Source organism: Castanea sativa, chromosome 6, assembly GCF_040712315.1.
Source record: "Castanea sativa cultivar Marrone di Chiusa Pesio chromosome 6, ASM4071231v1".
Classification (NCBI taxonomy): Eukaryota; Viridiplantae; Streptophyta; class Magnoliopsida; order Fagales; family Fagaceae; genus Castanea; species Castanea sativa.
In genome coordinates, this window is record NC_134018.1 from 10,733,345 (window position 1) to 10,749,342 (window position 15,998).

At 35.7% G+C, this 15,998-nt stretch overlaps 2 protein-coding genes across 2 annotated transcripts; one reads left to right on the forward strand and one right to left on the reverse strand.

The window, feature by feature from the left end:
* Positions 1-1,322: 1,322 nt before the first annotated feature.
* On the forward strand, positions 1,323-8,390 carry LOC142641409 (DEAD-box ATP-dependent RNA helicase 32). The gene is made up of 8 exons (XM_075815842.1): positions 1,323-1,785; positions 2,300-2,575; positions 4,230-4,553; positions 5,756-5,947; positions 6,050-6,205; positions 6,427-6,848; positions 7,155-7,312; positions 7,775-8,390. Exons 1-8 carry the CDS (start codon positions 1,417-1,419, stop codon positions 8,095-8,097), a joined length of 2,220 nt encoding a protein of 739 aa, XP_075671957.1. The 5' UTR covers positions 1,323-1,416; the 3' UTR covers positions 8,098-8,390.
* Positions 8,391-10,522: 2,132 nt separating this feature from the next.
* On the reverse strand, positions 10,523-15,653 carry LOC142638154 (polyadenylate-binding protein RBP45). Its single transcript, XM_075812158.1, has 7 exons — positions 15,203-15,653; positions 14,181-14,658; positions 12,027-12,085; positions 11,820-11,950; positions 11,597-11,693; positions 11,342-11,509; positions 10,523-10,851 (listed from the first exon to the last, which is right to left on the reverse strand). Exons 1-7 carry the CDS (start codon positions 15,524-15,526, stop codon positions 10,849-10,851), a joined length of 1,260 nt encoding a protein of 419 aa, XP_075668273.1. The 5' UTR covers positions 15,527-15,653; the 3' UTR covers positions 10,523-10,848.
* Between the last annotated feature and the right edge of the window lie 345 nt (positions 15,654-15,998).

Sequence of the window (15,998 nt, forward strand, 5' to 3'; positions counted from 1 at the left end):
AGTCTCATATTTTATTATTTTATTTTGACTTGTAAGAAATTGACACGTCAATAATTGTGAAAATATTGTGAAATTTGTTGTGTTAGTATAGCAATATATATGTCAACTTACATACATATTTCAAAGAAAAAAAAAACACAAACCAATTACTGGAAAAAAAAAAAACTTTAGCTACAGTGCTAGTTGAATAAACCAAAAGCACTATAACTCCAATGCTATCCATCAATAATAGCTTACCTATGATTTATTGTGAAATTAATGTTAAAATGTTGTGGATTTAACAACTTTTTATTTGGTATATAAGAAACTGAGATCTCAACAATTGTGAAAATATTGTAATAACAATAAGTGTTGTAACATTTTCTCAAAACATTTATTTTCAATTGTGGTTGGTCATAGTCTCATATTTTATTTTTTTATTTCGACTAGTAAAAAATTGATACCTTAATAATTGTAAAAATATTGTGGAATTTGTTGTGTTAGTATAACAATATATATGCCAATTTATATAAATATTTAAAAGAAAAAAAAAACACAAACCGATTACTGGGAAAAAAAAACTTTAGGCACTGTAGAAATTAATGTTAAAATGTTGTGGACTTAGCATTTTTTTATTATTTGATTTATAAGAAACTGAGATCTCAACAATTGTGAAAATATTGTGATAACAATAAAGTGTTGTAACATTTTTTTTAAACATTTATTTTCAGTTGTGATTGGCTACAGTCTCATATTTTATTTTGACTGGTAAGAAATTGACACATCAATAATTATGAAAATATTGTGAAATTTGTTGTGTTAGTATAACAATATAAATGTCAGCTTACATCAATATTTAAAAGAAAAAAAAAACACAAACCGATTACTAAAAAAAAAAAACCAATCTCATATTTTATTTTATTATTTTATTTCAACTTGTAAGAAATTAACACGTCAATAATTATGAAAATATTGTAAAATTTGTTGTGTCAATATAACAATATAAATGTCAACTTACATCAATATTTAAAAGAAAAAAAAAAAACAAACAGATTAAAAAAAAAACAACTAGGCCCTGTAACTACAGTTCCAATTGAATAAACGAAAAAAATAAATAAATAAAAAAGACTCACTGAACCAAAGCAGCTGCGACACAATGCAAAAACACTGGATGTACAGTGTCTAGCATAACTGCTTTTTATATATATATATATATATATGTGTGTGTGTGTGGGTAAAAGTAAAATGGTAAAAACCATACTAAACCCTCTCAAATTGAAATTGTCTTTGCCCTCTAAAAAGTAAAAACCCAAAAAAGCACCAAACCCTTTTCTCGTCTCTCATTGCTCTCTCTTAAACCCCAAACCCCACAAACACAAACACAAACACACGCAGAGATTCACACAAAGAGACCGACAACCTCAAAACTCTCCAACAATGAAAAAACCCAAATCCAAACAATTCCGCAACAAACTCCGCGTCTCAGAAAGAGAAACAATCAAGCTCCTCGACTCATGGATCCAATCCCAGAAACCCGACTCCGGCTCCAACCCCATGTCTCTGCCTCCGCTGCCTTCCAACTCACCTATTGGCTGCCTCGGCGGCGACTCGTTCTCGCGGTACGCCGGTGCCACGCGGTTTGACCAGCTGCCCTTGTCGAAGAAAACCGTGGATGGTCTTCGTGATGCTGGGTATGTCGAGATGACCGATGTTCAGAGGGCCACTCTGCCCCACGCGCTCTGCGGAAGGGACATTCTCGGCGCCGCGAAAACCGGGTCTGGAAAGACTCTGGCTTTTGTTATTCCCGTGAGTTTTTGCTTTTTTGTTTTTGTTTGTTGGGTTGTTGAATTTTAATGAGAATTGTGTTTGTGTGGAAATAATGGAATTTGGTTGGGAGTGAGAGAAGTGTGAGTTTTGTAAGTTGTGGGAATTTTGGGTTTTGTTTGGTTGCTTAGAAAGTGTGGGAAAAATAGGGGAATTTAGTTGAGAGTGAGAAGTTTGAGTTTTGTGGGGTTTGTTTGATTGGTGAAAACGTGTGAGGAAATGATTGATGGAAGTGGACTAAAGGAAATTTTGCGTTTTGTTTGGTTGGTGAGGAAGTGTGAGAAAAGAGTGGAATTTAATGGGGGGTATCTTTTGTCTCGGGATGAATAGCATGAAAACAACTAGTGGGAAGAAGGCTTTCATTTTATTCTTCCTTATGATTTAGTTCTTATAATTTTCTTTAGCATGCTAGTTCTTTTGTATGTTTGAATTTTCATTTGTATGTTGTGTATATATATGTGTGTGTTCTTGTGCTCAATTGTTATGTTGATTTTAGGTTCTGGAGAAGTTATATAGAGAGACATGGGGACCTGAGGATGGTGTAGGGAGCATCATTATATCTCCCACACGGGAATTAGCAGGCCAACTTTTTGATGTGTTGAAAACTGTAGGGAAGCGCCATAATTTTAGTGCTGGCCTTCTAATTGGTGGTCGCAAAGATATTGACACAGAGAAGGAGCATGTAAATCGGCTCAATATTTTGGTTTGCACTCCTGGTAGGCTTCTTCAGCACATGGATGAGACTCCAAACTTTGAATGTTCCCTGCTTCAGGTCACCATTATATTTTCTTTCTCATTTTTCTTTTCCTGTTTTGGTGACAGTCTTCTTTGTTTTTTTTTTTTTTCCTGTTGTTTTTCGTCTATTATTTCCCATACCAAAGTCATTGCATTATAAGAAAGAAAGTTGCTAAAATTATGTTTTATAAATCCACGTGCCTTGTCCTTTCAAGTTGGTGATGTGTCTCTGCCATTCCTGCTTGTTTTATCCTCCCTCTGTATTCATTTTCTTTTGGCACTAAGTCACTCTTTTGGTTTGGAAGTTTGCCCTTTTTTCAATCATCCTAATTTACAGATCTTTTTTTGGGAACAAGGCTGCCTACTCAAGGTTGTTAAGTTGTTAAAATCGGGATCCTACGTAGAATCACAGGAGGTAGGTAGGATCGTAAATCATAGGATCGAATCGTGGATCGTAAGATCTTACCTATTTTTAGATTTGAAGCAAAAAACACAATTATAGTGACTTTGTATATTGAATAATCACGTAAATTATGAATCTTCCATAACAAAAATAAAATTTTTGATTATATGATGTAATTTGCATGTTCTATATCGTTACGTCTATACTAATGAAACAAATATATTTAAGTTTTAACGCAATGTATTTAAAAAGTTCAGTGAATGTTTAATTAGAAACCAACCAAGTACCAAAATACTAGCACACTTTTTCCTTCAGCAGCAACTCTTGAACCCTCATCATCACCTAACATTGATAACCAAATGATACAATAGTGACCACACATTCACACTATACACATGTAAATTTAAAAAAAAAAAAAAAATCTATAAAAGAAGGCATTAGAATTGTTACTTCATTATCTTCATCAAAATCTATATCATCTTCTAGTTGACACCCTTTGCTAACCACTCATTATCCAAAGACAAGTTCTTCAAACCAATTTCTTCTTTTGCACTTGATGGTTTAGGTATTTTCTCTTTTATCTTCAAGTTTTTCATAACAAATACCAACTCATTCATTTTTTTTTTTGCTTAAACAATTCTCTCCTTTTTGAGTGTACTTAAAATTGTACCAATTTTAGAAGAGAATTCTCAACTGGGGGATAATATACCAAAGTCATTTGGTCTTACTATTCCAAATGTACTCCAATTACTTTTACAACCTGAAGAGCTATATGTTAAGCTCAATATTCTTGTAGCAAAAATTTTCAATTCAAGAAAGTCATCTCCATATGAGTCCCACCATTTAGTTGATACATTTATGAAGTACAATGTCTTATACAAATTACAAATTACAACTTATATAGATGAACTAAAAAAAAAAAAAAAACTAATTTTTAGGTTTTGGTAGGATCGGTAGGATCCCATACAATCCTACACAATCCTACATGCGATCCTAGAATTTTTACGATCCTTGTGCGATTCTAAACATTTTGGTGAGGTGGGATCGTAAAGTTGTGCGATCCTACGATCCAAATCGCGATTTTGACAACCATGTGCCTACTCTTCCACTTCCTTGTTTCACCTCTCTCTCTCTCTCTCTCACACATGCACACACACATACATGCACATGCACATGCACACACACACTTACACTTGCAAGCATGTCTTTGCACTTGCATGTGCACACATGTTTCAAGTATTGGTTATTTAGCTTCTCATTTGGGTGGGAATTCCTGGCCAGGAAACAGGTTTTGGTTCTTGATGAGGCAGATCGTATTCTTGATGTCGGATTCAAGAAGGCTTTAAATGCTATCGTGTCGCAACTACCTAAGAATAGACAAACCTTGCTATTCTCAGCAACTCAAACAAAGTCAGTTCAAGATCTTGCAAGACTCAGTTTGAAGGACCCAGAGTATCTCAGCGTGCATGAGGAGTCTGTAACTTCCACTCCCAACCTCTTGCAGCAAACTGCAATGGTTGTTCCTCTTGACCAAAAGTTAGATATGTTGTGGAGTTTCATAAAGTCACATCTTAATTCAAAGATCCTAGTGTTTCTTTCAAGCTGTAAACAGGTAACTCAGCATCTTTTATTCCTTTATTAGAAATCATGTCTTGTTGAATAAAGCCAATCTAAAAGTGTGGAACTTAGGGTTTGTATAGTTGTTTGAGGCCAATACGAGCCCCCTTACCTGTTGGTTAACAGATAAGATGATTTGGCTTATTCATAGTTGCTGCCCAGTTTTGGGCAGTGGCAGTTTGATGTTTTATATGCGATTGATTTTGTCAATTCTTGTTCACATTTTTTTTTTCTTAACACCAAATTGTTAAATTGTTTCTCTCCACAAAAATCAAGTGTTCATGGCACAAAACATTACATTTATCTTGGCTGTATCTATAGGACATATACTCAAGTAGCTTATGAATGCGTTGGTTTGGGTACAGTTGTTGGAATGTTACCTAATTTAAAAATTATCATTTTTGTGCATTGAAGAACTATATGTATAGTTTCATAGATAAAATCTGATTATGGGAGATTAGATAGTAATACAATTAAAAGTCATTACATTGTAGGATTTGGCAATTATGATTGTTTTATTCATTTTTTATAAGTAATATATTTTATTAAAGAAGAGGAGCTGCCTCATGTACACAGGAAATATACACAAGCACTCCTAAGGAGTTGAATAGAAAGAGTTTCTCTTTTTTTGGATAATAGCCAAATAGGAAGAGGTTATACAAGGACCTTTGGGATGTTAACATTTAACTTGTCTATTACATGTAGGAGCATACGTTTACACTTTTTTGTCAATATCTGTGTAATTTAGGGGTCTTACATGCAAATGTTTATGTTAGAGTCCAAGTTGAGTTGGTATGTCTTTGATGGTTTTCCAGTCCACACCATGCTGGATCAATTGTCTAATTGGCTTAGTTCATTTAGCTTATATCCAGATAAGCACTTCACCACATCCTTGGTTTTCATGTTCTTCAATTAGTTCTCATATTGATGTTTCTCATTTATGGTGGCTGAAGTCTTAGTTTAACTAAGACCTTCCATAAAACAAATTGAGAATGGAGAATGCCGCTAGTTAATTTTTTTTTTAATTCTAGGAGGTGTTTTCTCTCCATGTGTCCATATCTAGAGGCAAGAAGATTTTTTTCCCTTATCTAGATGGCCTTGTATTAGTATTACCTTTTAATGCTTGGTCCATTTTTTGATTAATTTGTATACTCATTTTCATTATTGTTGCTAAGGATGAATGGCTGGTACTTTTAGGTCAAATTTGTCTATGAAGCATTCAAGAAACTGCGTCCTGGGATACCCTTAAAGTGTCTTCATGGGAGAATGAAGCAGGGGAGAAGGATGGGAATATATTCAGAATTCTGTGAGCAGCGTTCAGTTCTCTTCTCAACCGATGTGGCCTCAAGAGGCCTTGATTTTAACAAGGCAGTCGATTGGGTTGTCCAGGTAATTTAATTGGTTGTTCAGATAAGCTTGTGTGTGCATAAGACAAAACAATTCTTTTTCTTGTTACTAAGGTCTTAGAAATTTTTTATCGTATTTCTGTAGGTGGATTGTCCAGAAGATGTTAAAGCTTACATACACAGAGCTGGTCGCACTGCTCGCTATCATTCTGGAGGGAGGTCTGTTTTATTTCTGATGCCCTCAGAAATGAAAATGCTTGAAAAATTACAAGCACAAAAAGTACCCATACAATTTATTAAGGTAGACTGCCTTATTTGCAAAGTCTATTGTAGATAACCAATATCCTTTGGCTTCCTTTTGCTTATCTAGTTAATATATATATATATATATATATATATATTTACTTCTTCCTTTTTCTCTTTGGTGGCTCAACATATTTGATTGGGATTCTTAAGAGAATACTTGCTCATGTAATGATTGTTTAAATTCATTTGTTTGCTAACCTTGCTGTTATTTTTCAGGCAAACAAAAAAAGACTGCAACCTGTTTCTGGGCTGTTGTCAGCATTACTAGTTAAGTATCCAGATATGCAGTATCAGGCCCAAAGAGCCTTTGTGACATATTTGCGGTCTATTCATATTCAGAAGGAAAAAGAAATTTTTGATGTGACAAAACTGCCTATTGATGAATTTTCAGCGTCATTGGGTCTCCCAATGACTCCGAAAATCCGTTTCTTGAAGCAGAAAAACAAGTCAAAAACAGCATCAGAGACAATTTCTCTTCCTGCATCTGAAAACTCTGACAGGGAGAATCTGCTGGAGATTCCCAAAGAGATTCTAGATATCGGTGATATAGATGAAGAGGAAATGGACAAAGCTTTTCTTCTAAAGCAGGATACACCAAATGAGGAAGAGGAGAAAATGAGTGAAATCACAGATGCTAGGTACATTACTTTTCTGTAATTATTTATATAGAGTTTTTATACAGGTATATTAACACTAAGATCACCATACAATAATGATATTTGATAGGAATTAGTAATTACATGCAAATATGCAATTGTGTTGGATGTGTAGTTTTATTCTATCTAGCTGGTGTTCCGTACAGTAAGTGTCATCTAGTATTTTACCCAGATCTCTGTCTGGGTCACCAATGCTAGGCAAAAAGTTTAAGATTTACTGTTCAATCTATTGTGCTTTATATGGTTTTCATTAATCTGATTTGAGCTTTTCTATCCTTTCCTTTGTAGGCCTGCAACACGGATTTCAAAGAAGAAGAAGTTAAAAATAAATATCCACAGACCAATGGGTACTAGGTTAGTTTATGACGATGAAGGCAATGCACTACCCCCACTTGCGAGGGTGGCTGAAATAAAGAGTGGCAACCAATCATTTGTGGTTGACCAAGGTATATGGTCATTCTTGAGCTGCAATTAGTATAAATAATATTCCCGTGGCAGACTTCACAGCACAATAAGCTCTTGTATCTTTTTCCTTTTTCCTTCTCTAAATTAAATTTCATTGTTTGGCTGAAGCAAAGTAATGTGGTTCCCTATTCTTTCTCAGTTCTTACCACAGATGTTGTCTTGGTCAACAAATGTGGATGGCTTGGATTTTGAAGCCATCCACGTTTTTTTTGTTTTTTTTTTAAAAGCCATCCAAATTTCCAATCTTTCAAACTCCTAAAGTATGCATAACCTCATTGATCCATGACAATTCATTGAGCCATTGCTTTGTTTGAACACGGTGCCTTGCCGTGCATGTCAATAAAATACAAAGTTGAACTGAATAATTTTCTATCCCAAATGTTGACAATGTTTTGTGCATTTGCTGCTGTTCAAGTGCCGTAATAGATTTCACTGTTGTGCAGGCAAAAAGAATGAGTATTATAACCAGATGAGGGAAGAGATGAAGCAGGTAGACAAAGAAGACAAGCTACTAGATCGCCAACGTCGCAGAGAGAAACGGATCAAGCAGAAGATGAAGTTGAAAAGAGGAAGCTTGGAAGAAGAGGATGATGAAGAACATTCTGCATCAGAAGAGGAAGCTACTAGAGACAGACCCCGTAAAAAGTCGAAGAAATATTACAATAGTGACAGTGATGATGGTGAGAGAAAAGAAAATAAGGACTCCTCCTCCTTGGCAGAGCAAGAAGCACTAGCACTCAAGTTACTAAATGCCATGCACTCCTAACTTATAGGATATGACAGCATAAGGCTTTTTTCTTTTATCCCTTCATTTTTGGTTAGTATATGAGAGCTTAGGTAACGAGCCTGTTTGAGTATGTCTGTCAGCTTCAAGCCTGAAATGACTTTGGATGAAATAGAGTATTGTGTTTTTGTCTGTTTTCTGTATTATGTGCACGAATATTTTCTTATTTTAGTTGGATGAAGCATCGTACACAGTTTCTTTTAATGCCATTGCCTGCAGGCAGGCATGGATCAGGGATTCTCAGATCCACCTGTACCTCGGTTAAATTGTGAAAAATTGAAAAATGAAGTCAATGAAAATGCTGAAAAGATATAAAAATTTTATACAATATGTTGCTAGTTAGCAAGAATTGGAAAGAATTGAGGAGAATTACATCTCGAGCCTTTGAGGCAAGTTCAGCTAAGAAATCGAGCCTCAAGGACTCGAGTTCTGATTGTTGACATGGAGATGTTTTTGTCACATGGAACTCAAGTCTTCAAAGACTCAAGTTCCATAGAGGAAGAAGAACGAAGATGATGATGAAGATGAAGAACCAGAAATGAAGGAAGAAGTACCAAATCTGAAGACCTCTCTGGACAATGCAGATTTGAAGAAGTAGAATAGGGTAAGAAGAGGAAGAAGCATGGGATGGAGGAGAGAAGAATAGGGGAAGAAGAAGAAGCACGGGTTGGAGGAGAGAAGAGGAAGAAGAGAAGAAGAACAGGCGTTGGGAAAGTAAATGGTGGAACTTGAGTCTTAAAAACTTGAGTTCCATGTGGATTTTTCCACATCAGTTGCCACCACTTGCAACTCGAGTTTTAGACATTTGAGATGTTAGTTTGCTGAATGGTTTTGCAAACTAGACAACTAACTAAATATTATAAAAATGAAGCTAAATGCAAAAAAAATTCATCGGAGGGGCTTTATAGTGTTCTTGTACAGTCAAAATTGAAATGGATGAGTTTAAAATATTTAATTCTTAATCAATTCCTGAGCTTATACTAGATAATGCTTCAAAAAAAAGAAAAAGAAAAAAAGAAATGAATTTAGCATAGGTGTGGTGTATGCATGTAAAAAGATCTATCTTCATCAATTTTAGAGATATGCTGTTTCCTTAAAATATATGTTATTTACGAGTGTCAGGGGCTAGATTATAAGTTATTTTTTTAAATTAAAAAAAATTTATAGCTTTTATGTAATTTTTTTTTAAATCACATTTTTTTTTCTAAGTATAAGCATACTTTGTAACAAGTTTTTAACAAAAAGCAAAGTATATAGTTCATTAACGGAAATGTTTGTAGAAAACAGAATGACAAAAGGTACAAGATGGAAGCCAACGTTTATTAATGTGAATACGAAGCATACATTTCTTTGCTGTAAACCCCAAAATATAGTAGAATACCAATGGATATCACATAAATAATGTAGTTATACTTGTGGAATGACCACTGCACCTAGATTGCATGGTGGCATAACCTAGTTCCTTTGCTTGACCATTGATTGGAAATTGGAAGATGTAAACTCATCTAAGTTGTTCATTTGTTATTCCAGCCTCTGCCTATATTTAGCGATGACCTGGCCTTGCTCACAATTATTTACTTCCCATGTATCCATTAACCCATTATTAGACCAATTCAAACTGTTTGGTGTTCGACCGGCACTATTCTCACTGCTCTTAGAAATATATGTTCTTTCTTTATCTTAAAATTGCAGACTACAAGTATTAATCATATACTCGCGCAAAATTCACCGTATGTTAGAATTGTTTCAAATATTTAGTACATTGTTTTAACACACTTTTGCAGAAGGGTTAGTTCACCTGCATTCCTTTCAAGTGTCATCTCATAAAATTTATTTATTATAAAAAAAACTCATAATCAACCATTTTTTTTCTCGTTAATTTTAATGATTTATTTAGATAATATTGTAATAACGTCTGGTCGAACCAATCATCTACAGTGTAAGCCAAGCAACGTCCAGGATCAATGTCCAATTGGGTTTTGATAATTAATGCATGCTGATTGGATCAGATAAACATTCAACAAAATTCACCTCATACATATACTTGGACATCCTCAAGATGCACTCACTCCACACAGGAGTGTTTGAGAAAGTAGTTTGAGTTATGTCGTTTAAGCATTTATAATGTACAAATGGATGAAAAAATGTATGAAAAAGTGTATAACATTTAAAATGTGTAGAAATATGTTATAACTAACTTCACAAAATTTTATTTTGTCAAATTTCATCCTTACCTCATTAGAGGAATATGAGGAGCAATTTATAATTTTCAGATTGGATAAAGAGTTCCTAGAGCACGATCTGGCAGAGAATTGGGGGAATCCAACTTACAAACTCATAACAGGGAATATATAGTTACACGTTGCAAAGGAATACATCATTATAAAAGCACCATGGCACAAAAATATTGAAAGCAAATTAGAGCCATCATCATATAGTTAATACAGCAGAAAATCTGGCAAATCCATATTGTATACAAGACATTCATAGATAGAAGTAAGTGGAGCACCAACGCCACCACAATGGTAGTGCCTTCAACATACTCAATGTCACAAAAAACACAAGGAGAAGAACAGAGAGAGAGAGAGAGAGAGAGAGAGAGAGAGAGAGAGAATAAAGCTAAAATCAAATTTAGATGGGGCCCCACGCCATCTTTCTACAGCCAATGAGCAAAATCGCAAGCTAATGCACTTCGAACACGAGGCCAGTCTTCAGGCTTGAAACGGTTAAAGATCACTGCACATAGCAGAGACAAAATCAAATAAAAAACACCAAGAAGAATGTGAATTTCCTAATACACTGGCACTACCATCTGCCCTTAGCCTTTAATAATGGCCCTCAAATGAATGTCAAAAGGCCATGTACACCTAAACCCTGTTATTTAATAGGTCAATGTCAAGGCTCATCTACTAGCCAACAACCAGCAATAGTAAGACACAAAGGTTTACAAACCACTCCATGAAATAGCAACATATAAAACATTCCCAACAAACTGCAAATTTTCAGCAGCAACATCACATTTAATGACCACCTCCTCTTTCCCATTTAAAAACATTTCCATCAGAAGGAATTAGAGGCTAGCTACTTGGACACAATGTGAGTTACTTGATAACAAAGCTTTCCCAGCCTCACTAGCTAAAATAAGCCTCCAGACATATACTACTAATAATTTCACAAAAAAGAAAAATACAGAGAAAAAGAAACTGAAGCTCACAACATTAATTACCTGCTGTGGCTGTTGGTAAGCACCAGGCTGCTGGTAATTTCCGTATCCAGGATAGCCTCCATAGTAAATGTTAGGGTCTTGAGCAGGGGGTGCATATGTATATGCATCATATCCTTGTGGGTACCCATAATAAGCAGCACCATTCCACTGGGCCTGGTCCGGCTGAGTCTAAGCCAATCCAATAAATATATTCTTTTAATTATCCAGATACATGGAAAAAACCACTATTAACAAGGTTATTCAAAAAATAAAAACCTGTTTGTTTGAAGGACTCCGCCCCCATGAAAGTCGAATGCTTTGTCCTCCCAACTGAGTTCCATTCATTAATGCTAATGCTTGCTCTGCACAAGCTCTGAAGTACAACCATGGATAAAATAAAAAGAAGATTAGATTGGGAGAGAGGAAGAAAGAAAGTTAAAAACTAAAAATAGGAAACAAAGGGTGGCCACTTATAAGTAGACTTGTCTTGACTTGATACCTGTTAGCAAATTGAACAAAACCACAGCGCTTTCCTACAGGAATTTTCACATGAACAAGCTCACCAAACCGGCTAAAAACCTGTCTCAACAGGTCATCTGTGACAGTTGAATCCAAACCCCCTACAAATATCTGCAATCAAGAGTGTCAAGAGTCACTAGCATATAGCAGGAAATAAATGATACCAGAATTAAAACAAGCTACCCACTGTTGTATTATTTGGATCATTCTCCCCCTGGGTTCCTTGAGTATTCTGGTAAGTAGTAGCTGCAAATGACAAATACATGTGACTAACAAATAATAACACTAAAATAAAGGAGCTATCAGGGTATTTATGTATGTGAATGTGTGCGAGAGAGAGAGAGAGAGAGAGAGAGAGAGAGAGAGAGAGAGATAGCATGTGTGAGTGTACAGGTAATTCAAAGGTTGTGCCCAACAATCCAAGACATTCTGAACTTTTGACATTTTGAATTAATTTAACATGCATCAGGAATCAAAATGTGAATAGGCTAGTTTCCCCAAACACAATCAAATCAAATTAAATAACTTATAGTTCTATGATTCAAAAAAATGAAATCATGGATTTGTTTGGTTAGAATACAATCAGGAAATAGCACATGCCAATAAACAGAACAGAAATACCCCTAAAAAGAGTATCATGAATGTATCATCATAGCATTGTTGACGGTTCTAAAGCCTCCAATATAGTTTCTTCATCTATGAGCTATTGCTTTTAACACTTGCACAAACTCCTTGTGGTGAGCTTTCCCATCAAGTTTCCAAAACAGTTGATGCAGCAAATTCACATACAACCCCCTTGTACCCAATTATTTACAAACAAGCACTCCTGAACAATGTTACCTAGCACTCAGTAGATGGCTCAAGACCAACCCTTAACATAATATATGGTCAAATTGTTGACTCTCAGATTCCAACCCCCCCCCCCCAAAAAAAAAAACCCTCTCTTTCTAAATGAGGCCATCGACCCAAAGAACAAGGAAAGGCATGAACCATTTCAGCAACAAACATCATCATAATTAAGTTATTGAGAACATATAAATGAAAATACATCTCTCTCTCACACAAGATAAACACAATTAATAGAATTTTCCAAAACATTACAAAGGTGTGTGACAGTTCAAAGAATAATAAAAAGACTAAAGACTTGGACAGATATGAGAAAGTTTTAAAATATAAGCAGGTTTGTGCTTAGAAATTGAATAAGGTAAGTCAATCAACTTTTCAGAAGTAAATCTATGGATACATCTAAGATCTGACGGCCCCATCACAAACCCTGGAAGTGGAAATGTCAGAACTAAGAAGAGAATTTCCATCCAAAATTGGATATGCCCGCACAAGCAAAAGGAAAAATAACAAATGGCAACTACAGAAAAATTAAATATTTAGTGATGAACTCGTAAAAAGAAGTTATAGCATTTAAAATTATTATGCTAATAAAGGATGGTTTAATAAAATAGTGCATTGAAACAAACAAGGTACTTTGTCCTTGGCCACCATGTGCAGTTTTAGCATGAAATATTAAAATATTGAAGCTTCAAAATAAAATAATAACATTTCTTCTCTTACAATCACACATGGACCAAAAGATTTGGAAAGAATTTGCATCCAACCTGATGTAAGGAGCACAAGGGAATGGATTCATAGAAGGAGCAAAGAACAAAGGTTCTCCAAGATTCATGCAAGCTAAAGAACATTGGAAAGGAAATATACAGAACTTGGAAAAGGGCTGAATTTAAACTTGACTGGGAACTCTAAATATATAAGGAACTGGAAAAGTAATTTAAAATGTAGCATAACAAATGCCACAAGGGATAAAAAAGTATGAACTTCATGACATAAACAAAATAACTGACCTAAAATGAGGCCACGCATTAAAGTGGAATCATTTCAGCTGAAATCAGTTCCAGGCCCCCCAAAATGAGAGCCTCTCGGTGTCCTGCTTTAAGACAACATGAGTTTTATATAAGTTTTTGCATGTTTTAACAGAATTAAATGTGCCCAAGTTTACAAAGGTAAGTACTGGAACGAAATGACTGTAAGTTCCGCGAATCTTCAAATGAACTACGGAACATCTTCAAATTAAGGAAGACTGTTTTGACAATTGACATCAGGAAAAAAAAGAAAAAAGAAAAAGCCAACAGCATTTAACTTACCATTTTAACCAATAATAGCATATAAGTTAAGAGACAGATACCCCAAAAAAAAAAAAAAAAGATACAGAAACAAACAAGTAGAACAAGCAATAGCAAAAATCAACCAGAAACATTTAAAGTTACTTTTTAGTGCAGCCATACTAATTAGCAAGCAAAGCATTACCATCAATACTAATCACAACACATACCTTTCTGATATTGCTGTCCACCAACAACAGGCTTTTTGGTAGCAGCTGGGCCAATGCGCATGGGCCTCGAAGAACAATATTGGCCATTCATTTCAGTCATGGAACGCAACTGTTCACCTTCATCACCAAACCTGACAAACCCATATCCCTTAGAACGTCCAGTGGCCCTATCAGTGACAACTTTTGCACCCTTCACTGAGGTGTATACAGTTTTAAAGGTTTCTTGAAGCATGTAATCAGTAACATCAGCCGCCAAATCCCCCACAAAAATGGTATAATCAGGACCATCATCTTGACGCCTCTCCCCAGCACCAAGTGTAGCCCAGTTCAGCCGGAAATTCTGCTCAGTGTTTGGCATCACCTTTCCATTACAGGATTGCAATGCCCTGTCTGCTGCATTTCGGCTTACAAATTCAACGAAACCATAACCATCAGATATCTGAGTTTGCTTATTGCGGATAACCTTAGCAGATACAACCTGAGATAACACAATGAGACAGACAATAAGATATCATTGGAATACCACAATTACACAGGAACGATAAAACAGATAATGAAACAATTTCATTTGTATACTCCCCTATGTACTAGGGTTGTGACCCTCATGCATTTTTTTTCTCCCTTTTCATGGATTTTTATTACATATAAAAAAATAAAGATTATGGAACAATTCGATTGGATTAAAAGGAATAGAATACAAAAAAAGAAAATTTAGATTTCAATCTTTTCATGCCTAGTTTTCACAGTATCGAATTTAAACCAAAATTGAAATCACTACCAAACATACCCACATTCAGCTTTGCAATCAAAATTCAATCTTGATAGTTCTAACAAAAAGAATATCCAATCCAAACACCCATCAACCAAAAATCGCAAACCCAATATTCAAAAACCCTAATTTGACAATATTCCACATCAAATACAAAGAAAGACAATCTTTTTTTTCCAAAAATTTCAAAATCCCAAACCAAACAAAACCCTAAATCTCACACATACACAGAGAATTTAAAAGAGTTAAATACCTCTCCGGTATGAGAGAAGCAGCTGAGGAGGTAATTCTCTTCCATCCAGGGAAGCAAGTCTCCGATCCAGAGAGAGCGGATCTCTTCCGACCCGACAGTCTGTTGGGCCGAGTACTGGGCCTGGGCTTGGGCTTGTTGGGGCTGGGCCCACCCAGACTGTTGTGGGACCTGCTGCTGTTGCTGCTGTTGTTGCTGTTGCATCATCCATTGCTGCTGTTGTTGTTGTTGCTGCGCCGCCGCAGCGGCAGCGGCGTGCGCCTGCTGGTACTGCTGTTCCGACGGCATCTGCTGTGGGACCACCCCGGATGCTGGCTGTTGCATCATGATGGAACTTTGTTTTTTTATATGAATATTGAAAAAAAAAATAAGAATGAGTCGAATCTAACGGAATGGAGGTTTTGAACCCTAGGGAAGCAGAGGGATAGGGAATCTGTGTGAGAGAGAGAGAGAGTCGAGATATTTTTAGGGGTGAGGGGAGTTTATATAGAGGGGTTTGAGATAGAGAGACAAAGAGAGACACGTGGATTGCAAGTATTGGATGGGGTTGTGATAGGGCAGGGCTGCGTGGTGGTGGTTTTATTGGGGTTTTTTGGGCTTATATGATTGTGGATTTTGGGCCTTTCTTTTTTGGGTTTTGGTGTTAGTTTGCTATTTTTTTTAAGGGGTAAGTTGTGTCCCGTGCATTTGACACGTTGAGATTCAATTACATGTTTAAATCATAACATGTATTATTACACTAAATACCATTTTTATTAATACCGTTTCGGACCCCGTTTCAGTTTGTCTAGTGGAATAG